Source organism: Kwoniella shandongensis, chromosome 4 (assembly GCF_008629635.2).
Source record: "Kwoniella shandongensis chromosome 4, complete sequence".
NCBI lineage: Eukaryota > Fungi > Basidiomycota > Tremellomycetes > Tremellales > Cryptococcaceae > Kwoniella > Kwoniella shandongensis.
In genome coordinates this window covers 1486019-1513756 of record NC_089290.1, presented here as the reverse complement: position 1 = coordinate 1513756, position 27738 = coordinate 1486019, and the positions used below count along the sequence as shown (strand labels likewise).

Below are 27738 nucleotides of genomic sequence, written 5' to 3'. Positions count from 1 at the left end.
TCAAACAAACGTTCTGGATGCATGTTATCTTGGCATATGATCGAGTCTCAGATACCCATTATTGATCTGTTCTGTTCTGTTCTGATCTCCATATCAATACTGTCGGATATCGAGGAGTAGCCAAAAAGGAAGTCCTTTCATCGAACCCACAGCACGCTCTTAACCGTTGCTGCACTTCGACATCACTTGTCAACCTTTACATTTTCAATCGAGAAGAACAAGTCGATACCTGATACTTTTCACGATGAAAGCCGAAGACGGAGCAAGATTACCTCTTCATCTCAATACTCGTACCCTCACCTCCCATTTCTGTGAGTCCAACTTCCAGCTCCCACGCGAGAACTGAATAGTATACTGATATCTTTGCTCTCTCTTGCCCGCTTTAGTCTTTGGACCGTATGTCCTCCTCCCTCTGATCTCCGCATTGACGTGGTTAGGCGGTCTTCTCGCCTTATTGGGATTATGGGTCGTCTCTGGTAAACCCCGATACAAGTCGGATGAAGCCAGTGTCGTATTCATCAGTGATGTGGGAGCAACCCATCAGACGCTTTTCATCTGTATTTGCGTCATCACAGCAGCGTGAGTTGGTTTTACATCACTATCTATCCCAGTGTGATCATCCTCCCACTTCACTTTAGATACGCCACACAGGGATCGCAGGACTCTCGAAACGAGCGTATGCTAATGCTTGCCGAAACATAGATTCTACGTCCTCACCTTGTTCGCTGAAAGATGGCTCCGTCATGTCGATCGACTTCCTACCGACTTGCGAAAGAGGGAGAAAATCTTTGGTGAGTCGATGCCATCCATGCCTCCTCACACTAAAGTTCGTGTCCTGACTTGTGATGCGGGCGTGTTTTTAGACTGGCTCGCGATCTTTTTCGGAATGGCAGGAGCAGCAGGATTGATCCTTCTCTCTGCGGTAAGTGCATTGCGGACCTTTGTGAATATCCTCCGCTGACCTTATCTTTTTTGACTAGATGAACGCATTTGATCACAGCCAAGTCCACTGGATCGGTACTGTCATCTTCGTAGGCGGTGTAGCACTCAGTGCCATTTGCCAATCTGCCGAGATTGTGAGTTGCCTTTTGCTTTTGTGAAACGACAAGATGCAATTCACCCGAATCACAACTGATACAACTGGATTCTTTCCTCAGTGGTCGTTGCACAAGGACCATCCTGATCGAAAATCGTTGAAGAGGAATTCCATCTTGAAGTTGGTCGTGGTCACAATCGCTGTGGCTACTGCTATTGCGTTTGGATCAACCTACGCAGTGGTGAGTGGGCGGCGGTCGTTGCTTTCGACATCATTCTCATCACATACCTCATGATCTCCACTCCCCTTGTCGTATATGTATCGAGTATTTTGCTGACTCGTTGTCATTTTGTTCCGTAGTGCGGCGGCAATTCGACCCCATACAAATCCCACTCTGCCGAGACATGTAACAAAATCACCTCTGTCGCCGCCTCTCTCGAATGGGCCGTCTCCTTCATCCTCGTATTCTATTTCCTTACCTTGGTCGCCGACCTTTGGCCAGCGGGTAAATCTTCTCCGAGATACATGCGACGTTTGGCGAAATGGCAAGAGAGACATGGGGAAGGACACGATTTCACAGGACGAAGAGCGTTCGGGATGTATCCTGATCGATGGGAAGATAGGGAAGAGACTATGAGAAGGGAGATGAGAGAGAGGAATTTGGGTTTGGCACCAGGTACGACTCTAGGTGCGGGCGTAGGATCTTATGAAGAACAAGGGAGAATGAGTGGGAGTAGTCAAACCCCGATGATGAGACAGGTCTAAGAGACTAAGACAGCAGAAGTGCCTCTGGTGGTAGAAATGTCAGAGGACAACGAAGGATGAAGGGCGAGGTGCGATGGCAGAGCAAGTGTGGTGCCAGAGAGTCGGTCGTAGAGTTAGATATATTTACGTATCATTAGAAGAACCCTTAATACATATACACTGTATCGATAGCATCTTCCTCATAATCTTGCACATGGACATGTATACATACTTCTTCCTCAGCCATAGCAGCGATAACATCTCAACACAGGGGGTCCACGAGGGTCTCATGGTCACTGAATCACCTTAAATTCTAAATCGCAGCAGTCCGTTGAGTCTAGTGCAATCACCTGCATAACCACGCTCTTATCATCTATCTACAACAACGGCTCCACATCGATCTCCACGCTAGAACACGGTCTGACCAATTCAAAGTTGTTCAACACTGTCGGGTGGAGAATACCCAACGAACCAATGTTGATATCTCTTTCCCAAGGTGTTCCAGCCGCAGATGAAGGAAGGGCTGATTTGAGGGTAGAGGCGATGGTGTTGAGAGGGGATGAGGAAGCGTTGGAGGATGGTGTAGGTTCGGTGGGTGTAACACTGGGTTTGGGTCGGTAGAACACATGAGCAGCTCGGCCGGGCAGGTACGTGGGGTCTAAGGTGACAAATGTTGGATATCAGCGCTCATTCTGGAGTGGTATACCACGTCAGAAGGATGCAACACAACTGACCCTCGGCAGATGAGATATAGTACCCGTACTTCCCCTCATTCTCCTTCTTCTCCAACAATGGCACACCCAAGATCTGCATGATCCTATCCAACAATCCATGCGCAACCTCGAAGCCTGCCTTCCTGTCCATGTAAACCGCACAGAGTCTCCTGTAGTTCTTCGATTGTCTCTCAGATGTGGGATCTTGGACGGCGACATCGGAGACTTCGAAGATCTTCATCGGTAAGGGAAGAGCCTTGTTTTCTCGAGCGGTCTTGAGCATACCGGGGAGGAGAGAAGTTCGTACAACTTGATACTCGAGAGATTTGGGGTTGGCGAGATGAATAGCATAGTGACCGGGATCAGGTCGGTTGAGGTGGGCAAAGTTCTCGTCGTGGGAGCACTGTGTCCATAACAATCAGTTCCGTACAATGCCCAGGAGAGAAAGTCCTACTCACCAAAATCAGAGGGAGAGCTTCGATCCAACCAGCCATGGCACACTCCTTCCTTATAATATCACCAAGCTTGTTAACAGGGAAAGCCTTAGCGACAGTGTTGGTGGTAGGCATGGACTGGGGAAGGTTGTTGAAGCCATAAGCGATAGCAGCATCCTCCATGATATCACACTCGTGCAAAATATCCGGTCGAGTACAAGGCACCTGTACGTCGAGAAGGTCGGCATCTGTCGCGGAGGGTTTAGCAGAAAGAGACATTCGTGTAAGGAGCGTGCAGATCTCTTCTTTCGACAGTTCAAGACCCGTAGCGGCGTTGATGTAGGAAGATGAAGCGGTGGTGAGTCGAGGAGCGACAGGAGGAGAGAGGTGGGAGGTACCGTCAGGCATGTGGATTTTGACGGGCTCGATACTGTGATTTCGTCAAGTTCGCGCACATTTGAGGTCTTAGTCATTTTGACTCACGTGAAGGGGATCTCGGTGTACTCCGCGAACATGGTTGCGATCATGTTAATGACGATATCACTGTAGAAGATCAGTTTGAGGGTACAGAACAGCGAACCTGGACACACTTACAGCTTCGTCTTGTCGGTTGCGGTGGTGTCAATGAAGATGTTCTTCGTCTTGCCCGCAACAATCTTGGAGTCTGCATGCAGAGTCAGCACAGGCAGGCGGCATTGACCGCTCACGATTGCACTCACGCTGAGAGTTAATGATAGGGGGCATCGACAAGACTCGGTCTTTGCTGTCGTAGATAATAGGGTAGGCAGGGGCATCCCTGATGATGTTCAGATATTTGTTGAGATGTCGGTCGGTCTACAACCGGGCCAACGTCCAAAGTCAGCTTGATCAAACCAACCAGCCGGAAGGAAGCGGAGGCATGAGTTGCTCACCTCGTAGATGGTCATGAGCTCCTCTGCGGTATGTTCCGTCTCCTTGTTCAAAGGTGCGAATTTGATCTCTTTCGGATCTTTACACATGTATCTGAATGGACCTTGGAGGGTATCCAAATCATGTGTTCCGATAGCCACGAACTTCCTCATCCTACACAGATTTTGGTGGAGCTTATCTTGGAGGTCAATGAACGATTCGTATTCGAGTTGGTTCATAGGTCGAGCAAGACGAAGAACGGCCGAGGCAAAGTAAGGTCGAAGCGGGGAAGTCTACGATGATAAGAGCAATAACTTAGCAAACAACTCGATTGTGCGGCCTCTCACTATCGTGTCGCAGGGAGGAAGAGAGAAGATGCTCACCGACGACTCAACAAAGACCTCTTGGATCTGCGCTGGCACCGAAAGAGTGTACGTTGGCGGTTGCTCCAATTGCAAGAAGATCCTCAAAGCTCGAGCCAAACCCTCCAGACACAGGATGTCATATCGATTGGCCGGGATCTCGATCTTCAGCTGTGGCGGGGGAGTGGGGAGACCCTTTCCTCGTGCTTCCTCCACTTCGTCGGTAGTCTGTTTCATGTGTGAGCTTTCGGCCTTTGTTGTGATACGTTCAGCGTCAGTGAAGATAACGCACGTCCTCATCTAATTCGATTCCAAAGTCGAAACACAGCTCGTCGAAAGCTTGAGTAGCTGAGATCAAATGTCAGCTATGTATCTGAGACCCTTGAACGGATGACTAATTGATAGGGTGTCCAGTCATACTCACTGTACTCCTTCTCCAAACGCCTGTACAGCTCGGCCTTGTCAACGGTGATGGTAGGCTAAAGAATTGATGTGTGAGCTTAATGCAAGATGTCTAGATATAGTGGGAAGGACTGTAACTCACCATGATGATCTATACCTCTATTTTATCTGCTCTTGGCGAATAAGCAACGTCGGAGAGTCAATGTTGGTTATCTATTATGAGAGACAATGATACAATGAACTTGTCGAAATGTTGAAATGTCAGACTCGACGAGGTGGATGGTTGTGGTTTTTTGTCCCGGAATCAAATTCAGTGTGGCACCGAGCTATTCTTTATAACAAGTTATTATAGTGTGACTGAAATACTCAAGTTCTGTACATACACACAGAGGTCTGGGATATGCATTGCAACTGTTTGTGAGTGGTCTCCAGCGTATTCCCGTGGTGTGACTTGCTGCCAATCATATGATTGCTGACTGATGCCAACCTGGAGGATGAGTCTGAGTATACTTGATCGTCCGCTTCCCTCATTTCGTTCCGCGCATGTCCGTCAATGGCACAGAACTCCGCAGTAATGCAACACTCCCATAACACGACACACCCAACAGCTAGATCCAGTCAATGCATAGAGCCTTTTCAACAAAGAGATGCCATATCCTTCATCTACCGCATACAAGGTCTTCGTCTACCCCTTCCTCCCCTCCATCATGAACAAGAGTTGCAAGCTTTACTCCTTGAGCTTGTAACCGACCAAATGACGCCTGCCGATGATCTCTCCAATGGAGAAGATACCGTAAGCCTCGAGCGCCTGTGGTGATAGGGAAAGGATCGGGGTAGAACATCGATGGAAATAGGTATTATGATATCGCAGATGGGAAAGGTATTGCATGAGGAATTGTGCCGAGAGAAAGAGAAACCGAGGTAAATTCCGTCAGCAATCATGCCTGCTTCATGCATACCATTTGTGCTGCACACTCACAGCAACACCCAAACCAGCCCAAGCACCAGTCCTCAAAGTCTCCTTCCAGAATCCACCGTTAACGGCTCTCGAGTAGATTTGAGAGTATGCTCGTGCCCAAGTGGAGAGCTCGAGAGGGGGAGCGAGTTTCTCAGCTTTGTAAACTTGCTTTGCGAGAGATGAGACGACTTTGGCGTTGTAGACGACGGGTTCACGGTAGGCTGTTAAGACATACACAAGTCAGTACAAGCAATTTCCCACAACATGACATGTCCGATTATACAGTCATGAGATGGATATATTTAGCTTGACTTGAGGAGACGACCACTACAACTCACCACCGAGCATACCACCAACTCGGTCGCCAAGAGGACCAGCGACTCGCTTCACAGTAGCGGCACCTTGAGCATAAGCCTTTTGCGCACCCTCGACGGCTTTTTGGACGTTGGGGTTGTTGAGGGGAGAAGGGGTCGAAGATGAAGAAGACGAGTTCATTCGTCGGCCGAAGACTCGAGCGGTTTGAGTGATTTGAGGTCTCATTTTGGGTAGGAGGAGAAAGGGGTGAATGGGAGGAAGGAGGTAGAGATAGGATAGGGATGTTATCTATCTCATGTTAGCGGTTTGTATAGGTTAGGTGGTGGTGAGCTGCAATTCCGGGAGGATCCGTTGGACAAGACAGAGAGACTCGAGGAGTGCCGGTAAATATCGGCGTTTTATCAAAAGTGGCACCGGTCTCGTGCTAGAAGGGCAGTGAGAGGGTGACGAGGCACATACACCATGTTGCACACACATCAAGTGAGTGACTTTCCCTTTCCAGCGCAATCAATCTGGTCTGACATCTTCCACATCTTTCTATCTCATCTTCTTTTCTATTAGACTTTCCTAGTACCAAAAGAGCATAGACAAAATGAACAACCCAGCTATCACCAACCTCGTCATCTCTCTCGGTGCCATGCAAGGTGAGCTTACTTGTCTCGAGCTGCATTGCACGAGCTCTAGCAGAGCTGACGATGGTGCACGACGTAGTGGCCCGAAGAATCCCAATGGAGGACCCGCAAGTGCTCACTTACCTCCGAATCGGATACATCGCTTCTCAAGTGATCTCACTCGCCATCTACTACTACATCACTCTCAAGGTGAGCTGGTTTCTTCTTTCCTCTTGCGAGAATTGCAGAATCAGCTCAAATGGACGCTTGGCGTTGACGGTGCTGTCTCACCCATATAGATCCGAAAGAGGAACGACTTGACCGTGTTGAAATATGTAAACCCCGCCAGTCCTATGGTGAGCCATTAGCTGGTCGTGGCTCTTCTTCCGAGGTCGACGAAGCTAATCGCTTATTTTGCAGAACCCCGACGCTAAACCCGAATTGGTCACTACCACTGTGAAGGATTACGATCTTGCCGAGACTGGTAAAGCTATGAAGAGCTTGTTCATGGGTGTTGCGTTCATGTGTTTCCTCGTGAGTGGGCTCAGTCTTACTCACCATTCTCCCAACCCTCCCCATACCGTCATTATTGCCCTGCCACTGCGGCCAAACTCGTTCAGCCTATCGGATTGTGCAATCGTTCTCCTTATCCCTGCTGTCGTGCTGACGTATCTGCCCGCTTGATCAGCACGGCTACCTCAAATACACCCAACCCCTGTTCATCCAAGGTCTTATGGGTCTCAAGAGCACTCTCGAGTCCAACCCCGCCAAACTCCACTTGTTCGGCAAGAAGGCCGAGGGCGATCTCGCTCGACCGTTCAAGGCTGCTGGTGGATTGATGGAGTCCCTCACCGGTAAAGCGGCAGGTCCCCAGACCGACGCTGCCAGTATCAAAGCTGCGGAAAAAGCTGGCGGAAAATCCGATTAGATGTGGTGTAGAAAGGATATAAGTCAGCTACGTTGTTGGAGATGTTGGCAACGTCTGTTTGGATGGGGAGTTAGGTGGGGAGAAGGGAAGAGAAAATGCAAATGGGGTCAGAAAGTTCCTAGACAGACTCTTGTAGGTGACGTATTTGTACATTGCCATAGCGAGATATCTTGGAAAGAATGACTTATCCATGCAAAAATGATAAATGGATAAGAATATGGGATACTATCAAACCTCGATTCTGCCTTTCTGGTTGATCTCATTTGCACTGTACTAGTCTACATCGTTGTACCCGAGTACCTTTTCAAGCTGATTCTGACCCTCTTAATCCCGCCCGGTGACCATTGGGCACTGCACACATGACCGGCCTCGTTTTGATCAATGCCCTCCTCCTTGACCTCCCATGACATCCCTCAAACCATAACTCCCTTTTCGTCCTCCCATACCCAACAACCCTGGTCTTCCCGACTCTGACAGGTTCGAACTACTGCTCATCCCTCTCGGTCTGGAATATGGCGTGTTCATACCTGACGTACCAGGCGGTGAGAAAGAGGGTAATGATCCTGGTGGAGGGGAGAAGGGTCCTCCGGGAGAATTGAGCGATGTTTGGGATATCGTTCGATGAGGATCGGAAGAGGATGGCCGAGACGGTTGTCCTTGTGATGCTTCCTTTAACAAGAACTCGACAAACAGGTTGCTGAATGACTTTGAGATGTAAAAGCAGAGTATCAGCACACTTCACCATTCAACTCACATCGCCATAATACGTGTCACACGACAACTACAAGTTAGGCAAAACGTTCCACTACTCACCTCGTTCATGGCAGCCTCCTCTTCTGCACTTCGTTCCTTCTCTTTACCTCCACCTCGTCTGCCACCATGTTCCGAACCTGCCTTGCCTGACGGGCCACCTGCCGCTCCTTGGCGTTGCAATCCCGCCTTTTCACGCTCGTTATCGTCCCAAGACAAGATGGTAGACAATAACGAGAGCATCTCGAATCGTTTTGAGTCGGATCGAGCGGTGGTGAGGAATGACAAGAGGATATTTGTGACAAGTCGGCTGTGAAAAGGAGATCAGCCGAGGTCATATCGGACTTCCGATGTATCACATACCGATCAACATTGTTGTCCGAAGAGTTCTTCCTCAGTCGCCGTAACGCTTCCGTCAGATGCTCGTTGTTGACCACGGCTAAGGTAACGCGATATCAGCTTCTACCCCTTTCACAGAGCATCACAGTATGACCTGGACCATGTAAACCCACCATCATGCCTCAGCTTCCCGATCAACTGATTCTTCTCCCTAAGTTCCCTCTCCAACGCACTCGACCGCGTCGCGTTGGACGATACTTCCGACAACTGGGTTTCCGCATTGGCAGCTCGAAGTTTGTACTCTGATAAAGAGGTGGCTGCGAGTCGAAGTTGCGTTTCCAGTTCCTGAGTCGCTTGACGCAATTCAGAGTCTTTCGCTGAGAACGCAAAGGTCAGTAAATGCGGAGGAGGTATGATGGCCGAGAGGGATGGAGGCAAACTTACCAACTTGGAACTCGCTCAAGACCTCTTGTAAATTGTTCGCTCGTTGTCTCTCACCGTCCAACTCATCCAAGGATCTTTCCAACTCTCTCCTCTCATCCCTTTCTCTACGCTCTATCAACCTCATTTCCTCTTCAACCGCTTCCCTCCTCTCCCTCTCACGTCCAGCCTCAACTTCCCATTCTTCCCTCTCCAACCGGAGTCTTTCCATCTCCCCGCGCAATTCTCGCATTTCGCGAGTGAGCGAAAGTACATCAGACGATGACGAGTCGGATTGGGATCGTAGTTGGGCCAACTGGGATTGGAGTGAAGAGGATTCTTGAGAGGCAGAGTTTAGTTCGGATTGAAGGGTTTGGACAGTATTTTGTAAAGAGGCAATTTCGGTAGAGAGGGAGTTGATGGTCGTCTCTCGTCTATCTAGCTCTTCCTACATAGCAAAGATCCTAATAGTCAGCCTTCTTATCCTTCTTTCGGTTCTACTGCTTGTGAATACGCCAACAGCGTAGCGAGGACTGGCACACTCACCGCATCTTCTCGTAACTTGTCACCCAGAGTCGTTCTCATCGCTGTCAACTTCCCCAATAATCCTCTATACTGATTACCCAGCGTCTCTTTCTCCTGTCTCGTAATTGCCAGCTCATTTTCCAAACGCGCTATCCGTTCGTGAGTTGGTAAAGAGTCGTTATCGGTAGAAGAACGAGGCGTCCCGTCTGAGACTAAAGGTGGTGAACGTGTTTTGGAAGGGGAGCCTGTGGACGATGGTCCGGCAACAGGACTGGTGACCGAGGTCCCGTTGGTCCCGGTCTCTCCGTCATCGTGAGGAGCTGCTTCGCTGGCTGTGGACATCGTGGTGGGGATGGTGGTGGTGGTGGTAGAGATTCGAGACGTGACCTATCGTCTCATCAGGATGGGCAGATTCGTAGCGTCACAGTAAAGGACAGACGACGCAGAAGAATCACTGATGGCGGTGTTTTTGTTGAACGTAGAGTGGAGCAGATGCAATGTAATGTAATGTAATGCAATGTATGTATGTGTGCACGACTATGTAGTGCTGGAATCAGTCCAAGCTGCTGGATTGCCTGTCAGTCGCGACGGAGTGCAGTCACTCTGTTCAATCCCATTGAACGAAGCGCGCGGCGTAGTCCGTTTTCCACTTTTACACCAAAACGGTCAAGTTCCTTATCCGGTGCGTGTGCGTGCTAAATCATGACATGTGCTTTGCTTTTACCATCACATGGAGATGGCACGCACATGTTCGATACGGATCCGTACCCATGAAGATTCCAGAGGTACGATATGCATTCCGCACTGTGCTTGTGCTGACATATTGATGTCTGGATGCATTACAATGTCAATGCAGAGTAGATGGCTCGTACAGTCACAATGGCCAAGTAGTCACGACTTCTAATAGGTAACAGGAAACTCTCCGAGATGACCGAGAAATTAATTGATGAGATACTGTAGCTTGCTGTCAAGCAGGTACACTGATCCACACCAGCAAACGTATGACAACTTGGTGGAAGACAACGTACAACACACAGCACAGCGATTGCATACAAAGATCTTTATACTATACAGATTCCCAGCGCCAGCGCTATGACCAAAAGACATGCCACCACCGACCCCTCAACACGTCGTGACGAGTCCGAACTTAGGAAGTTCAAATTCGTAGCTGTCGCTGTGAAGTTTGCCCAAGCCGAAGATTCCATCGAGTTCAACTCGGCCGTGACGGATGATTGGTAAGTGCTGTAGTTCAAAATGCTGTAGATTTGGGTCAGTCAGGATACCTCGAGTGGCACACGAGCACTAAATGTAACAGACTTACGTTCCAGCTGGGACGGAATGTGTTGCGCTGGCTGGTGCGGCGGTGGATGTACTTCTCCTGCGTTCGCCCGAGTATCAGATATGCAATGATATGACGAGCCTATCTCGAGAGACAAGCTTACAGAGTAGTTGATACACCGGCAGCCGCTTTGACACCTGCTTTGGCAGTAGCAGTGGAGACAATTGTTGAACTGCAAGACGTATTGTCAGCTTCGGTGTTCTCTTGCGGTATCTGTGGGTTGGACTTTGACTAACATAGCTTCAGAGTACACATTTCCATAATCGTCCGTGGTGGGTGCGACAACAACAGTCTCGCCGGCCTGCGGAACAGTGTCAGTCCCATTCTTCGGAAAGTTGACTGTTGGACACAGAATACTACTCACATCATCGACATACGTCGCCCTCTGCGCCAGGCAGATTTGGGCTAGGAAGAGAATAGAGAGGAGGAAGAGGAACGGTCTGAACATCGCGCGGAGAACTCGTACGCGGTACTGAGTTTTGAAGGAAAGGGTGTAGTTTTATCAAATGTCAGAACGACTACAACGGAAATGAAAGTAAGTATATAAAATAGAGATACCAGACCAGCTGCTTCCGAGAAGAATGAATGTAATGCTTAGATAGAAGTAAGATGCATGAAGATAACAAATAGTCAAAGCGAACAACCTGGTACGACCACGCCCATACCCATCTTTAGCTCTCTGGCAAAAGTAATCAGACGCGTTCAATTCTCAGCACACTGCACAGAGAGATTAGCCGTGCCTGACTGATGTAGCAGCGGTGACTTACCGCGTTTCCGCCGTCAGCCGATTTACTCGACGTCTGACCGTCAATCGTGCTCTCCCCGCCGTTTACAACACCTCACCACCTCACTCTCAAATATCATAGTCAACCCATCCTCTGCACCATGTGCTCCGACTCATCTACTCCGAACAAAGCCCCCATCCTGACCACTCTACACTATCTCCTCTCTCGTACTTCCCCAAATTCCACTATCTGTCCTTCCCAAATCCCTCGATCATTACATGATACCTCACCGTCTTCGTATCCAGATTGGCGAAGTATGATGGACGAAGTACGGGAAGTGGTATGGGAAGAAGTGAAGGCTGGAAGGGCGGTAGTTACGCAACGTGGAGAGACGAGGGACTGGGAAGGTCGAGGAGAGATCAAAGGTCCGATAAGAGTTAAGAAGGGGGACAAGTGGGATGAGAGCTTGGTGAAGAAATGATGAGCACGAGCGGGTATGAACAGGTCAGTACTTGTACTTGGTAGCGGAGATTGGGAGGTCGACGCTGACAATGGTCTTCGTAGCGGTGGTCATCGGTCAATATAAATAGGGGACCAGCATCGCCTCCACTAGCGACAGAGGTCGAAATCGACAGACATCGTGACGCCGATATCCGGCAGAGACACTCGCTCGTGGGATTGTCAACACCTCGACTACAGGTAGGTATCGCTCATTGGAGCCGCACCAATCGATCTCATCTTAGTGCCTCACTCAGGAAGTGTAGAAGGGAATTAGTGATCGGGTGGGAGCTCGTCGAGGGTATAATGGAATGCTTTTGAACCTGGTGGCCGTCAGGTGCTGAGTATAAGAAAGAAGACCGATGCATACGCAATCCCGCAAAAGATCGTTCCATATTCTTGTTGTCCTTCATGGCACTTCGACATAAAGTTCACTGGAGGGAGCTCGATTCGTGGCGTAATCTGTAACGTATCTGAAACGCGCACGGACCCCTTGGATCCCTGTCACAACAATAACGTCGTTTGACATGAAATGCCTCGACCAAGTCTATTTCTGATCCAGGAACACATTGATAGATGCACGATACTACGGTATGAATGCGTCTGAAACACCTTTGGATAGATTGGCAGGGTCAACTTGACAACGATCATTGTGCTGTGTGAAACCGGGTCCGAGCGTTGCGTTGCCGTGTTGTGCTGGTACACTCTCTCAATCGACGTTGCTGACTTCCACAAGAATACTTCAACGATCTTGTCTCCCTCTGTCTTCTGCTTATCTCTTCCCTACGCACACAATCTACTGAAGACGATAGACACAGGTTGTCTGTAACGCTAATTCCCGACCTACCACACTCTTTTACTCTCAGTTAACTTCCCGTCCTTTCACCCAACCCTCAGCCAAGATGTACACCAACCTCAAGACCTTGCTCGCAGTTCTCCCACTGCTCGTCGCACCTCTTGTCAACGCAAGAGCCTGTGCCCGACCTCAACCTTCCTCCAACTCAACTATCACTGCCACTACTTCTGCACTCGTACCGTTCTCGTCGATCGGGTTTGTGGCGAACGTAACTTCGTCGAGCCCCTCTTCGTCTAGTTCCGCTAGTAGTGCTATCTCGTCGTCTTCGTCATCGTCGTGGGTGATCAGCTCGACTGTCTCCTCTTCTACTGCCACCGCAGGGAGTAGCAGTACCGAGAGCAGCTCTGCCGCTGCAGAAACTACTACATCCCCTTCCTCGTCCTCGGAGTCTGTCACTTCGAGCTCCATCACCGAGACTAGTTCTTTTACTTCTGCTTCAGCTTCTGCTTCGGCAGCAGAAGCTAGTTCGACCGGATCTCTCTCCGGCCAAACATTCACAGATAAGTCCTTTCCTCCATTATGACCATCTCATCAGTCTCAGCCCCTACTCTTCTCTGACCGCAAAACGGGTTCAAGCCAACATCGTTTCCTTTGATAGACTTCAGCAGAACAAGCTAACATACCTTTGCTTTCGCTTCTCCACGCGATGCCACATTTTATGGTGGGGGAGGTACAGGTGCCTGTGGTTCACCAAACGACGATTCTCTCTCCACCGTCGCACTTTATGGTGTGCCATACGGAACGCCCCTCGGTGCTTATAATGACGGAGTGAACTGTGGAAAGACGATCACAATCAAGAGACTTGATACGGGGGCTATTGCGACAGCCAACATTACGAATGCTTGTCCGTAAGTTGACGCCTGTGTTCCATCCTGCTCAGTATGGAGACAGACGGTGTTCGCATGACGAGATTAAGGGTATGGAGCTTGAGTTGACAAGTTGTGTGTTTGTGTACCAGATCCTGCGTTAACTCGAACAACATCGATCTGTCGGATAGCTTGTTCAAGGAGAAATTGGGCGGTACTGCTGAGCTTGGTATCATGAAGGTCGAGTGGTGAGTAGCATGGCATCGATATGACCAAGTAACGTTCACTGAACATCCCTCATAGGTCATGCCCTGACTGTGTCTTCTAGGCTGGAAGCCTTTGCTGCCGTAGTTTGAGGTGGCGCATTGGGCTGACATGAGCTTAGCTCGAGGTATTCTGCGCTTGCTTTGCCATTCTCTTTCTCTCTCGCTCAGCTTGTAGTGCCCTGGAGGTTCTATGCGTATGAACATGTTCGTTGCTCTTAACATCACTGTCCCTTCGGACCAAGTTCTAGGCCTTCAGTACAGTGTCCATTCTCTGAGCAGTCAGTCCCAGATTCAGTGCCCAAACAGCCGCGCCACGGTGACCCGCATGCATGACCCAAACTACCACAATCATACAACGTCCAACGATTACTCGTCGTCCTCCTCCTCCTCCTCGTCGTCCTCGGCATCGACTCGACCGGCCTTGTAGGCGGCGATCTTGGACTCGATCCTCTCCCTCTTCTGCTCCTTGGTAGACTTGGAGTCCCTGTACTTCTTGCTCTCGGCGGTCCACTTGGCGGTGTCCTTGTCGGAAGCCTTGAAGCTGGGGTCCTCTCGGATAGCAGCGTAAGCGGCGGTGTAGATCTCCTCAATGTCGGCGGAACCAATGTCCTCGGCGAGGTAAGAAGCGAATTGCTTCTTGAATCTGTAACACACATGACATATCAGACGCTTGTCTCTTGTCTGAATTGGCAAGTAGATTTGGACTCACCGCTCGTCGTCTTCCTCCTCGAGAGACTCCATGTACTCGGCAACGTGACCACCAACGATGTACTTTTGGAGGACCTCGGCATCGATAGCCTTGGACTCGGGGTCGAAACCGGGGAATCGCTTCTCGTTGTGAGGGATGAAGATACCACCGTCGGAAGCACCCTTCATGGCACCGAAGACTCGGGCACCGGTAGAGGTTCGTCGGAGACCAACATCGAGGTAGGCCTTGAAAGGTCGGGGCTCGTCGTCGCCGAGAGCCTCGGTCAACTCGAGCTCACCAGAGGGCTCAACAACACCCTCGTACTTGTCGGCGAGACCGAGCTTGGTAAGAGCTCGTCGGGCGACAAGGAGACCGGTAGCGTAACAGGCGGACCAGTTGGTAAGACCGTGGTTGATACCGTATCGGGGGAGCTCCTTGGAAGAAGCGTGGACGAGAACGACATCACCCTACAAAGTTTAGATACTATCAGCGACTGCTATATGTGTTTTTCGAATGCGCGAGGACACTCACCTGGATCTTAGCGTAGACGATCTGGCAGATGACCTGGGTGTTGGTGATTCGAACAACGAGCCTGTACTGTAGTAGGGGTCAGCACAGCCGTTCCTTCTTCCTGCTTCTTTCCGTATCCCCCCCATCTAGACTCTCCATCCTTCTTCTTCTAGTGCTGATGCTCCAACATAGTCGAGACTGGACTGGTACTCACCTTGGGAGAGGCGTACTTGTTCTTGGCCTGGGAGACCAAAGCCCTTCTGGCCTGGTAATCGGTCTTTCCCTCTCTCCTTCGTCTAGGCTTGACCTGGTACCTGGAGAAGTAGGCGTCGTTCTTCTGCTGCTTGACGAAAGGCATTTTGGGTGGTCTTTTTTGAAGGTTAAGTCAGAAAAGAGAAGAGAGAGAGAGGCATAAGTGGGTTTGATCAAAAAGTGCGAATTCCAATCCCAGCGACCGACGAGCAGACAGGCAGGCAGTATTGCAGTAGTGGGTGCACCCAGTCAGTATACAGTGTAGCGAGATTTCTGCCACGAGTGGTGAGGAAACAAAAGTGACATTTGTTGGTCGGCGTTTCTTCTCATACTGAATCTTTTCCCCGACGATATATTTGTGGCATCTTGATCCTGTTGTTCGAAACAAGTCCACATCACAAATCAACCTGTACCCCTTATCACTTGTACAAAGCTCCACGTCACGACCACTGTGCGCTGACTGATGGAGGACGTCCACCTGGTAACGCTGCTCTGTGCAGTGAACAACAATAAGACAGTATACACTGGTCTTCTTCAGCAACTACTCGACAACAATACGTCGTGCGATGCGCTTCTCACTGCCCCTTGCTATCGCTGCGGCCGTACTGCCTCTGTCCGTCCAGGCAGGCATGTACGGTCAGCCCGTTCTCAATCTCGATGCCAAAACGTTTAAGAAGGTCATGGCGACGGAACATGCAGCGGTGCGTCCACCTTCCGAAATCACGTTAAATATACTCATTCCCGCTTGGAACAATGCTGACCCACATGTTTTCTCATTTGACAGATGGTAGCATTCGTCGCACCTTGGTGTGGACATTGCAAGAACCTTGGACCCGAATACACTTCTGCCGCATCGTCCCTCTCTCCTCTCATCCCATTCTACGCTATAGATTGCGACGACGCGGGCAACAAAGCCCTTTGTGCAGAATATCAAATCCAGGGGTTCCCGACGATCAAAGCTTTCCCAAGGGCGGGTAAGGGAGCGGCGAAGGATTATCAGGGGGAGAGAAAGAGAGGCGCGTTGGTGGAATATGCAAAGACTTTGGTGCCGGACAGAGTGAAGAAGTTGAGGATTGCGACCGAGGGGTCGAAGGTCGAGCCTGTTATTCAGGCGTTCTTAGACGAGGTGAGCTGGTATAGCTGTCTGTTGTTTGCCTGCTTTTTGGCCTGACAGCATTAGCTGACTATTGTTTGTTCGTGACAGAAATCGAATCTGCCTCATGTTCTCCTCGTTCATCCCTCTGCTCCTTCCATCCCTTTCTTGTGGAAGGTCCTCGCTCACAGATTGTCCGGCAAGGTGAGTTAGATTAGTGATCGTTAGAACTTATCAGACTTACGACTGTACTGACTCGTTTGTATCGCCGCACAGATGCACCTCGCTTACATCCGAGATACCACCTCCCATTCCATCCTGACATCATTGGGGATATTCGATTCAGCCGATACTACAAAAGACGGCACAAGGGTCGTAGCCTGGCCAGGGGGCGTACAAGAACGATCAAATTTGACGGAGTATCAGGGTGAGTCAGCTGACAAAGGCTGAGTATGTTCAAATAGCTTATCTGCGAATTTGCCCTGCCGTCTAGGTGCATTGAAGTTCAACGCTCTTCTCGAATGGCTTCAGGCTCAACTTGACGGCAAGCCCGCATCATCGACATCATCCAGCGAATCAAGCTCCGGCAAAACCCAACAGAAACCCGTCAAAGCGCCTGAACCTATCCCCAATGCCAACGGTCAGGGTGAGACCAAAGCGAAACAAGCGAGTGACGCAGCTGCGCGAAAAGCGAAGATGGACGAAGCGGAACGACGAGATCGAGAACGTCGTGAGCGAGCAGCTCAAGCAGCGGCAGCACGACCACCAGTGGAAGATGTGGATGCGAGTCCTGTAGAAGAAGCTGCGGAGGCTGTACCGGAGGGCAGTGCAGAGCAAGAGCAGGTCCAGTCAGATGGCGTGGAAGGGGTAGCGGAACCTGTTCCGGAGCAAGTGCCAGTTCCCGGAGAAGAGGCTGTGACAGCAGGGCAAGAAGGTGTGGATAGCGAACAGACTGTTCAGGTGCATGAGGAACTCTAGTTGATACATCAGCTTGTTGGTTTCATGTATATTATCTGCTGTATACTACGATCTGGTTTCAAGATTTAGCTTGTAGATACGAAAATCAAGCGCGAAGCTCCATCTCGGTCGGTGGCCAACGCCGCCTGCCGGTTCGATCGTGGATTTTGGATTTCACCTGGTTTTGAGTGAAGTGATCCCAATCTATCTTTCCCATTTGACCGCATCTATCTGCTTCAATCAATTGGAGAGAGTCACCATAACAACTTACTTTGAAGAATGTCTATTCTAGCTCAGCCCTTGCGGACTTGTTCCCGCTGTGCGAGCTCGATCATCCGACCTGCGGCTATAGCTGCAGCTGGTCCGTCTCGTATTCGAGTCTTCTCCACGAGTCGTCCACAACTCGACAATCAAACGAATCTCGACACCTCAGTCCGTCACGCGGAAAGCGGTGACAAGCCGAAGATAAACACTTGGTTCCTCAACACTCCTTCTTCATCCACTTCTTCGGCATCACAGACGGTTCGTCAACCGAAGTTCACGGCCTACGACCCTTCTACAACCACATCTTCTACACCCTCCTCATCTCAATTGGATGCTGCGCCTCTACCTCCCACTGCACCTCCCTCCCTCCAACCGCTATACGATTACCTCACATCATCCACGTCCGAGTCGAGCGAAGTCGTCCTTTCACATACGGTCCAATTCTTCGATACACGTCTTTATGTGTCAACTTTACAAGAGAGAGGAGAAGGAGAGGTGATTCGTACTCCGGACGAAGTAGGGGGAAATTGGGAATGGGTGGTGGTCGTTCAGGTGAAAGGGAGAGGAAGGGGTGTGGTAGCTAGAGCAGATGGGATGATACGACGTTGGGTGAGTAAATGGTCTCACTTAATCATATCTAGTTGTCATATTCTCGTTTTTCCATCTCCTGTTTGATACAACTCAATCTCACGGTTGTCTGCTATCTCAGAGAGCCATTTGTACTGACTCCCATCGCTCATAGCTCCTTCACAACCCCCTATCACCTGACCAACCGAGACTCACTACTCCCAATCCTAAAACACCACGAATAGATCCCGACTCGGATTGGAGTATAATCCCTATTAAAGGGACGAGGGTGTGTATCAATCTGTTGACAGAGGAAGGGAAGGACAGGTGGAGGTTGGAAGAGGTCTGGAGTGGGAAGTAACCTGAATAGGGCCAAAGATCGTTCATAAAGTAGTGGAACACCTTGGGATTCGAATACGTTTCGAGGCTGGGACTAGAAGGAGAATGAACATTTAAAGTGGTAGATGGCCTAATATGGTCGCATAATAGCTTTATTCAACCGGAATTGACTCGGACGCACCGACCCCTCACACATCTAGAATTGAATGCATTTGTTGCCTTTCTTTTCATATTCACAAGCTCTATTTATTCCTATCCCTATCCGCCATGCTAGATTATATACAGTCCACTCTCCGCTAACAATGTCCATTTGCATCCACACGATTCAAGCAACCCGCGCAAGGAGCTTACAAACAGGTGTATCCACCGTCAACCACGATCTCCGAACCAGTGGTGTACTTCGAAGAGTCCGAAGCGAGGTAGATGACAGCTCCCTTCAAGTCGGAAGGGTCGGCAAGTCGACCCATTGGGATTCGGTGAAGCCATTGATCACGGAGAACGGGGTTTGCGTCGAGGATGACCTTGGTCAAGTTGGTGAGGGTGTAACCTGAACCATGACAGTGCGTAAGTCACCATGAGACGCTTTGGCGGACGTGTACGTACCAGGAGCAAGACAGTTGACTCGGATGCCCTTGGTCGCCCACTCGACAGCGAGGGATCGAGCCATGTGTCTAACGGCGGCCTCTGCGAAGAGCGATCGTCAGCGTGAGGGCTGGCTGCGTAGGAGACGTTGTACGTACTGGAGAAGTTGTAAGGAGTCTGAGGTTGGGGAACGTTGACGATCTGCAGGGGATGATATATGAGCTATGCGAAGCTTGCCTGTCTAGTAGAATATACACTCACGCTACCACTCATGCTTCCAACAAGGGTGATGGAACCACCCTCGGGCATAAGCTTAGCAGCCTCGAGAGCACAGTACCAAGTACCTGCGTTGATCAATCTTCATCAGCACTAAGAGCACATTAAGAAGGGTACACCTCGACCTACCCATGACGTTGATGTCCATCAACTTCTTGATCTTGGGAGTGGGGTATTCGTGTGCGACAAAGTTCTCCACGATACCGGCGGCAGTGACGACAGCATCGAGACGACCGAATCGCTCTTTGACTTCAGCGAAGACGGCCTGGACGGACGCTTCGTCGGAGACGTCGCAGCCAAGACCGAGCGCTTCGATCTCGCCCTCTTCAGCTTCACCGTTCTCGACTGTGCGTGCGGACAAGACTCATCAGCACCTGTTCGAAAGCACCGAAAGACAGGGAAGGCGTGTGAAGGAGAGGAAGAAGACGACTGCTTTGTGAACGGGGCAGTGGTGATGATTTCATTGAAGAATGTGTGAGGCCGAACTTACCAAACCACTTGACGAGATCCTTGGCAGCATTCTCTGCATCCTCCTTCTTCAAGTCGACCAGAACAATCGCGTTGGCCCCGCTATTGATACCCCACGGGAACATCGTTAGCGACTACCCCGCACTGGGTCTGCAGCCATGTCCTGAAGGGTTAAGCGAAAGAGGGGTGACATCCACACCGAACGAAAAACGCCGCGAAACGCCGCACTCGGTATTATGTATCTCCCTGACCTCTTAACCCCACATTGGCAAGGTTTGTAGATAGATGATATGATGGGATGATGTAGGAAAAGCTTATCCTAAGGAGCATGAAAAAGACGGAAGGACCGAGACGCGTCGACTTCAAAGTAAACGCGGGAAAACTCACCTTTCGACAAAAGTACGAGCCATCATATTTCCAAGACCTCGAGCTGCACCGGTGACGAGACAGACTTTACCGTCCATGGAGAAGGAAGCGAGGGTTCGTTTGGTGTGTCGACCAAAGTCTCCTTTGTTCATGTCATGACCGGGGTGTCGACCGGTCCATTTCTATATATATAGTGGGCAAAACACCATGTCAGTATTGACCAAGTCATCGTAAAGGGCACGGATCGTTTTGGTGGGAATAGACAGACTCGTCTCGTCGTAGCGAGCAAGTGATGATGAATGACAGATGCACACGTAGACATACCTTTGGGTGCTCGAATGTGATTGACTCATCGATGGCAGCCATCTGAGGCTCAACCTCAACACGATGCTCCTCGTACCCATCTCCCTTCTTGGTTCCCTTGTTGTCGTTACTGTTCAACGCGACAGCCGAGGGTTTGGTGAAGTTTCGCAAAGCTGAGAGGGAAGCGGCGCGTTGCTTGAGAGGGGCCGAGCTGGCACGGGAGAGGTTGAGAGTGGAGCGAATGAAAGACATTGTGCTAGGGCGTGGGTGTGGTCTTCGCTGAAAGGTATAAACTTAGACGGAAGGCTTTCCAAGTTGGTTATATGTAGAGAAGAGAAAGGTTGATGTGTCGTTTGATGATGTATCTATCCCTATTCTTTCGTTTGCTCCAATGGAATACCTCTCCCCCTTGTAGGATTTTCAAACATGCCATCCTTAAACTCCACACTTTGGATGAGCCCCACACACGCCTTTCTTTCAGGGAAACGACCGTTGTCGTTGAGAACGAAGTTACCGAAAAGGCACGTACAGTAACAGAATGTGCCGCGTCTATCATTCTCGGTCCGAATCCCGACTGAACTTATCATCCCGGTAGCGTTGGCATTGGTATTGTATCCCGATTCCGTTCTGCGATGCTGACACCTGTGAAAGTACTCATATACATGTCACGACACGATATGGATCCGATGCAGAGTATGTGGGCCACTTCTCTTGGACAGTGTATGTGCTGAGACAGAATCTAAGTGGCATTTCTTCCCATTGGTCATTGACTATAATCTCGCCGACCCGCGTGTATCCAATCATTTACTGTAGCTTCGGCCGTAGCCGCCGGGTCTTTGGGTAAATATCGTCCAAGTCTGGACTCTGGACGCCACAGCCGCACTGCACACCAATCAGTCCCTGATCGTACGCCACTACAATACGATTGACCATTCTACACTTGTCATGTCCATGAACACGAATGCTTCTTACTTGTAGTGGTGGAGTATGTGACGTGCATTGATGCGATGCATAATAGGCTTCGAGGCGATTGACGTTTGGTCCAGATTCGTTGATCGGGCTGGAACTGGGTCGAATGAGTAAATGTGGGAGGCAGACTCTCAATTTGCACAGGTCTTGGCCACAAGGTGTTGGTAGAGGATAAGTGGCAGATGTCAAGTTTCACATTGATTATATCAATAACCGCTCAGTGGGTGGGACATTGAGCAGTGGCTGGGTCTGCCCCACCCCGCAGATTGTCAAGCGTGAGCGTCAATTCCATAGAAATTTGAGAAGGGCTTGTGACAGAGATACCGCTGTTGTTTGGTGATGAATCAATATAGTTTCCGGTCAAGAAGAATTAACACAGCACTTCGAAGCTGCTGTGCGTTCAGACCGTGATGAAAGCTTTGCCTGTCATTCCACACACTACTTTGTGAGGCTGCAGTGCGACTCCGTTATCTCTGCGAATCAGATTGCAAATGCGGGGCGAAATGGCAGGAAGAAAGACAATTGTCGATCACTTTCGTTTGTGTAAAAAAAGCCAGCCAGCTTCATAGTGCACCACACCTTATTATTATCAGCGAAAGAGTCGACATTATCGCGTCTCAGCTTAACCGAGACGGTTCTGCTGCTGAACTTGAAGAGACAGTGTCCAATTTGACTGTAGCAGAGGTGGATCTCAGCGTCTCAAGGGTATCGTGAGGGAATATCATACCTGGAGTGAATGGGGAAACTACAAGTTTGTATCGAGCTGAGTGCAGCTTTCCTGCCAAGTTATCTATCACAGGCTACGGTTGCTACTCGATTGATTGTGCCCATATCGCGCACACCTCTTTGAAACCAGAAGGACGAGACGAGGTAGACAGACGGAGAGGGAAGACTCGTGAGAACTCTCTTTCGTCCGCAAAACGAACTCTGCATATCGCGATGCAGTAAATGAGACACAGTGTCTGAACGGTGAGGTTGAGACGACGATGATCAGGAGAGATATGATTGTTTTTAGTGATGGGGCATGATGCGACGGAGAAATTTAGTGCTGAGGCGATCGTCAAATCATACTATGATATATTAAGATTTTGAAGCGCTTGACATGTCTTCGAAAGTACGTGTCGGACAAGCTGTGCGAGTTTGATTGCACAAAATGAGATTTGACTGGGTAGTCGGTGATCAACAGATGAAGGACTTGATCAATTCACAGCATAGATGTTTTTGCTGACCAAGTCCGCGTTGAAATGAAGTCGGTATCGCCCATTATGCGCAGAGAGTCGGGTGGAGACCTCGACATTTTTGTGAGAGGTGAATATATACCCTCATCAGTCAGCTCGGTGGTCGATCAATAACACAGCAACCTCAAGGACACTATATCCAAAGGGATCGGCGCAGGTAAAGGGTTAGTGTATATCGATTGTAAAACTCAAGACCATATATCTGGTTGTGTCTTGCTGAAACGTCCTCAAAGAGGCCGTGGAGTGATGCAGGCACAATAGCGGTGTTCACGGTGTGATCCATAAACACACGCAACAATAGAAGAGAGGTCATGAAAATGCAATGGATATAATATGCAGTACGAAGCTGTCCCGTCATCTCACACAACCTGATACGAGTCCAAATGTCAGCTTATGCTCTTAGTAATCAGAACTGCTCAAATTAGAGTAACTCACCTTTGGGGCCAACATTAATATCTTGCCCCATCTCCCACCTTGTCCTGCCGCTCCTCCCTTTGCCTTTCTCAACTCGTTCGCTACTGGTCCAACGATTCTTGTACCCAACATCTCTCCCTTGTTATTCAACAAGACCGCGGCGTTGTCGTCGAATCTGTAAAAACAGTCCGTCAGTTTGTCCTACCACAAACGATGGACAGAACGACACAAGGACGAGGTGCGACAACAGAAGGTACGGGAGATCCACTGACCTGACTACGCTTCCATCTGGTCTTTGGACGGTCTTCTTCACTCTCACAACAACTGCTCTTCTGACATCTCCTTTTCTGATTTTCTGGATATTGGACGAAGAGCTGGGGTTCTTGATCACCTCGTGTGCGGGGATAGGTCGAGCTTTGTTGACAACGCAGACGATCTCGTCGCCTATTGACAGGAAACGAGAATATCAGGACAAGTTCGCAGGTCGTCCGACGAGTCCAGACATTTTATACCATGAATCGGACTGGGTTAAGAAGAAGGAGAAGATGTAACTCACCGACAGTGGCGGTACCGGGAGACTTTAGTCTACTCTTCACTTTCAAGACGTTGATACACTCTACTCGGAGAGCACCGGTGTTGTCGATGACCTATTCGAGTAAGAGCATCAGTACATGGGCGGGATCGAAGGACAGGGGACAACGCAGCGGCTGCACTTCTACAACGGCGATTGCAACAGCTACTACTCACGTTGAGAACACCTTTTAAGCCGATCATGTTGGGACTTTGCTGATTGTTGATATGTTCGTGTATCAGTATGCAATACCACTATCAATCGACTTTTGTCATTGCAGCAACGAGTGAAAGTGAGTGCGAGTGTGAGTGTGGATGAAGTGAAATATTTGATCCCGTTCCCATTTTCTCGTATTTTGTCCCACTTGTGTCACTTACTATCACTCGAACGAAGCGTAGCGCGTCCGCGAAAGCAACAACATCAGCTATGAACATTGATTATTGTCCCGTTACCTCTTCGACCATCCAGTGCATAATTTCAAAGCCGGGTTCACCGACTCTTCTGACTTGTCGACGATGACGACCCCTTCTCATCCTGCGTTGAATTGGCCGAGAACGGATGCAGATCCGTCTCGTTGGCCAGAAACATCACCACCAAGTAATACAGATTGGTATTATGAAGAAGTACCGCTTTCAGATCCGAAATATAAGCTATATGAGCAGAAGACAGGAGAGTATTTGGCGCAGAAGCTAGGTCTGCCCGTTGTTGGTGAGTCGTGATTCGGATCGAACCACTGCCAGCTAGTCGGGCGGGAGGGATATAACTCTGAACGTTTGGGCGAGCTGGTAGTTAGGGCGCATGGGCTTGAGGACAGCATGTGCTGACTGCCTTATCCGCACGACTAGCCTCGCAGCAGAGAGTCCCGATGCCCAAGCATTACAAGCTATACGCGCATAGGAAGAGACAGCCGGATGACTCTATCAGAACGGATTTCTACCTCTTCGTCAGTCAACAATTGACAGGAATGAATCGAATCACTGCTAACGTCACTTCCTTAGGGCTCTGTGAACACACTGAAAGTGAGGAACCTTGACTCCGAGTGCTCGTTGATGCTTATACGTCTGTCCTCCCTCTCGCAGTTTCGAAGTGTGCCGGAATTCCAGGAACATGCCGCATGGCTGATGGATACATCCAGATCGTTGGACGATCACAGCGAGGTACGTTCTTTCAGACTGCTTCACTCAAACGACGCAGCGTACTAACTCCTGCATTCAGTGTCTCTGCCCATATAGTAAAAGCGGGAAGGGTCGTAAATCCTTGTCCGGATCAACGAAACGAGGTTCTTCCGCTTCGCCAGTGAAAGACGCACCGCCGAAGAAGAAGAAGGTGGCACCTGCTCAGAGCGAAGCGGAAGAGGAGGATGGACTGGCTGGCGTGGTCCCAGAACGAGCGGAAGAGTTGACATCACAACGGCGTTTCCGTAGGTGGCCTGTTGTAGGGGTCGTCGTTGTGAACCGGATGAGCTAACGTTATCCTACGACAGGCCGCGGTGAACTGGTTTGGTTCCGAATCAACAATATCGACCCACCTGCCAAACTCCGAGGACTCGGTCTGACCGCTCTCACGCACTGGCCAGGCCTTATTGCTCAAGTCCCTCTCAAAACTCGTGTTCTCCAATCTGGAGATGTCGCGTCAGCCTCTTCTTCCACCGCTTGGACATTGTTTGGCGGTGCCGCCCCGAAACTGCTCGCCTCGACGCAGCCTGATATAGTGCAATATTACGAATATCACATACGACCGCTGGGGATGTTCAGTCCCGCGGACCAGATCGTGAAAGACGGGAAAGACCTGTTACCGTGGTCTATCGGCAGTGAGCTTCTTGCCGGCGAGAAAGGTTGGGACGCCATAGGACATCAGGCGGAAAACTATCTCAGAGAAGGAGTCAAGAAGGAGGCTGAGGGGTACAAGGGGAAGAGCCCAGAAGAGCTGGAAGCATCAGCCGGAAACGGACAAAAGTGGAAAGCGAATTGGGCGAAGAGGATACGGTTCGTTGAGATGCCTTGGGAGTGGGATGCGGCGGTGTTCAGACTTAGCGTGGCGCTGAAGACGGCTCATGTGAGTAGAAGTGCCAACTGATCGACCGGCGCAATGCTGATTACGCTTCATAATCAGGGCATTACAAATGCATGGACACAAACAGATAAGATCGACATCCTTCCTCAAGATACAGATATCAGTGAGGAAGACATGAAGTTAATCATGTCGCAGAAGAAGACGCTGTACCAGGTGAGCCACCGAAGAGCTCATATGCTGTCATCACCTCGACTGATCCGCCTTTCGCTTCGCAGGGTTTGTGGTGGGGAGGCGAGCGAATATGGCTGGAAGACATGGTACGACTGAAGAAACACCGATCAGACTTGCCAACGGATAGTCTTCTTGCGCCATCAGAAGGCGCCGAGGATCGCGCGGTCTTCCTCAAGATTCGGTGAGTTTTGTCCTTACGGCTACGACCAGGCCATATCTGACATGCTTGAACCTGTCTCCCAGAGTCATCGCAATAGAAGTGGCCTCCGAACATGCGCAGAGCAATGAAACCGCATGGAGATGTGTGCTTTACGGGGACGTGTTCGAGCTTGCCAAGGAGGGCGCCAACGACCAACTGCCAACACCGGCAACCATCAATGGGGAAATACCAGTCATGTCGGCCTACAAGGCTCCCGAGGGATTCGTGTATCGCCAGTTGAATGATCCAGGATCGGAAGTCACTTGTGATATCATTGGTAAGCAGAACTTTTGCATTCATGAAAAGAGAAAATGCTGATCGTATGAGCGTGAATCAGACGTTGCGGGTCGAGTGTATCCCGACCTATTGGACGGCGCGACTCAGAGCTGGTTCGTCGATCCTGCCAAACCCACCGACGTCGGGAAGAGAGTGACACCGGGGGACAGTACCCTGGCTTTGATGGGATTGAAGACTGGTGGTCTGGTCGCGAGCAAGAGCGAAGAGTGGAAGGGTGAGTCTTGAGCACATTCGTAACAGTTCCACCTATTGTGGGACAACGACTGACTGTCCTCCTTCACTGCAGAGGATCTCTATCTTATCGTGCAGCAATCATCCAAGACATGCGAAACGAAATTGAAAGAATGGTATGTGCGATTATTGAGAGACGCACTGGGCCTGCCCAAGGAGAGCAAGAAGGAGAATGGAACGAATGGCACGGCTGTGAATGGTGGTTCGAAGGCATAATGGAGCAGAGCCGCGAGAGGTCGACTTTTTCTTTGGGGGACACATAGCATTTCGGTCATCTTGTTAATATTGGTTCATGTGATATGTCAAACAGTTTATATCGCATGCTATATGAAAATACAATCATGGTATCCCAATCCGTATTGTAGACGCAAACGTGCATTGGTGCGATTGCATTTGGAACCAAACATAGATCTGTGATCTGGCGTCAATAAAATGCCACAAACCTTGATTCCGAGGTTGATCTTTCAATCGCCGCAAAGGGGGTACTACAACGCGGACGGTTTTGTAATAAACAAGTAAAAGAGTTTGTAATGAATTTCGTTACCCTTTTTGGGGAATTGGAATTGGAATGGGAATGGGACTGGGAATTGGAACAACGTCATTACTTGATTCCGTTAGCCAGACAAATAGAACACCGCCACTCGGTCAGTGTCACTTTTGTACTTTACTCTGCCTCAAGGGTTTCTTTTTTTGGTGCTAATTCCTGTCACACCGTCCCTAATCCCTACTCCCTTACCCTGTGACGACCCGAGCCTGGACATCGTTTTGTTTTCTTCATCATTCACTTGACTTCGCTTCTGCATTTGATTTTGATCTTGATTTTGATCTCTGCCATTCATCAATCATCCTTGTTAATATCTTATACATACGTACTTTGACAAGACCAAGAGAGTTATTGGAAGAGACACTTCTTTGTCAACCAGTCGAGCATTGGACTGGAAATCGACCAATCAACCTAAGCAATCGGTCTCACGTCAAATCCTTCTTCTGTCCCT

General features: G+C 49.8%; 14 protein-coding genes across 14 annotated transcripts; 7 read left to right on the top strand and 7 right to left on the bottom strand.

Moving 5' to 3' along the window:
• Positions 1-244: 244 nt before the first annotated feature.
• On the top strand, positions 245-1801 carry CI109_102588 (uncharacterized protein; the record flags this gene model as incomplete). The annotated part of the gene is made up of 7 exons (XM_032006307.1): positions 245-311; positions 387-579; positions 703-791; positions 864-922; positions 981-1076; positions 1158-1277; positions 1397-1801. 7 exons carry the CDS (start codon positions 245-247, stop codon positions 1799-1801), a joined length of 1029 nt encoding a protein of 342 aa, XP_031859328.1.
• A 356-nt stretch (positions 1802-2157) lies between these two features.
• CI109_102587 (phenylalanine-tRNA ligase, beta subunit) lies at positions 2158-4724 on the bottom strand (the record flags this gene model as incomplete). The annotated part of the gene is made up of 11 exons (XM_032006306.1): positions 2158-2438; positions 2515-2896; positions 2952-3357; positions 3411-3470; positions 3522-3591; positions 3647-3761; positions 3839-4108; positions 4199-4405; positions 4470-4525; positions 4602-4656; positions 4722-4724. 11 exons carry the CDS (start codon positions 4722-4724, stop codon positions 2158-2160), a joined length of 1905 nt encoding a protein of 634 aa, XP_031859327.1.
• Positions 4725-5306: 582 nt separating this feature from the next.
• On the bottom strand, positions 5307-6077 carry CI109_102586 (uncharacterized protein; the record flags this gene model as incomplete). Its single annotated transcript, XM_032006305.1, has 3 exons — positions 5307-5387; positions 5559-5758; positions 5876-6077. 3 exons carry the CDS (start codon positions 6075-6077, stop codon positions 5307-5309), a joined length of 483 nt encoding a protein of 160 aa, XP_031859326.1.
• A 367-nt stretch (positions 6078-6444) lies between these two features.
• CI109_102585 (uncharacterized protein) lies at positions 6445-7391 on the top strand (the record flags this gene model as incomplete). Its single annotated transcript, XM_032006304.1, has 5 exons — positions 6445-6496; positions 6564-6673; positions 6763-6819; positions 6884-6997; positions 7152-7391. 5 exons carry the CDS (start codon positions 6445-6447, stop codon positions 7389-7391), a joined length of 573 nt encoding a protein of 190 aa, XP_031859325.1.
• A 378-nt stretch (positions 7392-7769) lies between these two features.
• On the bottom strand, positions 7770-9767 carry CI109_102584 (uncharacterized protein; the record flags this gene model as incomplete). Its single annotated transcript, XM_032006303.1, has 6 exons — positions 7770-8096; positions 8205-8451; positions 8505-8580; positions 8654-8857; positions 8925-9348; positions 9447-9767. 6 exons carry the CDS (start codon positions 9765-9767, stop codon positions 7770-7772), a joined length of 1599 nt encoding a protein of 532 aa, XP_031859324.1.
• Positions 9768-10486: 719 nt separating this feature from the next.
• Positions 10487-11212, bottom strand: CI109_102583 (uncharacterized protein; the record flags this gene model as incomplete). The annotated part of the gene is made up of 5 exons (XM_032006302.1): positions 10487-10682; positions 10747-10803; positions 10868-10936; positions 11001-11065; positions 11129-11212. The coding sequence occupies 5 exons, from the start codon at positions 11210-11212 to the stop codon at positions 10487-10489; spliced, it is 471 nt and encodes a 156-aa protein (XP_031859323.1).
• Positions 11213-11649: 437 nt separating this feature from the next.
• Positions 11650-12253, top strand: CI109_102582 (uncharacterized protein; the record flags this gene model as incomplete). The annotated part of the gene is made up of 3 exons (XM_065967158.1): positions 11650-11958; positions 12054-12188; positions 12233-12253. The coding sequence occupies 3 exons, from the start codon at positions 11650-11652 to the stop codon at positions 12251-12253; spliced, it is 465 nt and encodes a 154-aa protein (XP_065823230.1).
• Positions 12254-12889: 636 nt separating this feature from the next.
• CI109_102581 (uncharacterized protein) lies at positions 12890-13366 on the top strand (the record flags this gene model as incomplete). Its single annotated transcript, XM_032006300.1, has 1 exon — positions 12890-13366. The coding sequence occupies one exon, from the start codon at positions 12890-12892 to the stop codon at positions 13364-13366; it is 477 nt and encodes a 158-aa protein (XP_031859321.1).
• Positions 13367-14281: 915 nt separating this feature from the next.
• CI109_102580 (60S ribosomal protein uL18) lies at positions 14282-15471 on the bottom strand (the record flags this gene model as incomplete). The annotated part of the gene is made up of 4 exons (XM_032006299.1): positions 14282-14558; positions 14625-15070; positions 15135-15200; positions 15328-15471. 4 exons carry the CDS (start codon positions 15469-15471, stop codon positions 14282-14284), a joined length of 933 nt encoding a protein of 310 aa, XP_031859320.1.
• A 460-nt stretch (positions 15472-15931) lies between these two features.
• Positions 15932-17436, top strand: CI109_102579 (protein disulfide-isomerase domain; the record flags this gene model as incomplete). The annotated part of the gene is made up of 5 exons (XM_032006298.2): positions 15932-16066; positions 16150-16491; positions 16570-16662; positions 16735-16885; positions 16952-17436. The coding sequence occupies 5 exons, from the start codon at positions 15932-15934 to the stop codon at positions 17434-17436; spliced, it is 1206 nt and encodes a 401-aa protein (XP_031859319.2).
• Positions 17437-17694: 258 nt separating this feature from the next.
• On the top strand, positions 17695-18607 carry CI109_102578 (uncharacterized protein; the record flags this gene model as incomplete). The annotated part of the gene is made up of 2 exons (XM_032006930.1): positions 17695-18288; positions 18422-18607. The coding sequence occupies 2 exons, from the start codon at positions 17695-17697 to the stop codon at positions 18605-18607; spliced, it is 780 nt and encodes a 259-aa protein (XP_031858711.1).
• A 325-nt stretch (positions 18608-18932) lies between these two features.
• Positions 18933-20832, bottom strand: CI109_102577 (uncharacterized protein; the record flags this gene model as incomplete). Its single annotated transcript, XM_032006931.1, has 8 exons — positions 18933-19132; positions 19189-19269; positions 19326-19368; positions 19429-19511; positions 19573-19788; positions 19934-20013; positions 20299-20459; positions 20602-20832. The coding sequence occupies 8 exons, from the start codon at positions 20830-20832 to the stop codon at positions 18933-18935; spliced, it is 1095 nt and encodes a 364-aa protein (XP_031858712.1).
• Positions 20833-23146: 2314 nt separating this feature from the next.
• On the bottom strand, positions 23147-23975 carry CI109_102576 (mitochondrial 54S ribosomal uL14m domain-containing protein; the record flags this gene model as incomplete). Its single annotated transcript, XM_032006932.1, has 5 exons — positions 23147-23155; positions 23223-23376; positions 23474-23645; positions 23758-23848; positions 23949-23975. The coding sequence occupies 5 exons, from the start codon at positions 23973-23975 to the stop codon at positions 23147-23149; spliced, it is 453 nt and encodes a 150-aa protein (XP_031858713.1).
• Positions 23976-24287: 312 nt separating this feature from the next.
• CI109_102575 (uncharacterized protein) lies at positions 24288-26959 on the top strand (the record flags this gene model as incomplete). Its single annotated transcript, XM_032006933.1, has 11 exons — positions 24288-24480; positions 24618-24715; positions 24771-24791; positions 24852-24929; positions 24988-25192; positions 25256-25827; positions 25885-25998; positions 26061-26197; positions 26260-26492; positions 26553-26726; positions 26799-26959. 11 exons carry the CDS (start codon positions 24288-24290, stop codon positions 26957-26959), a joined length of 1986 nt encoding a protein of 661 aa, XP_031858714.1.
• Positions 26960-27738: the final 779 nt, after the last annotated feature.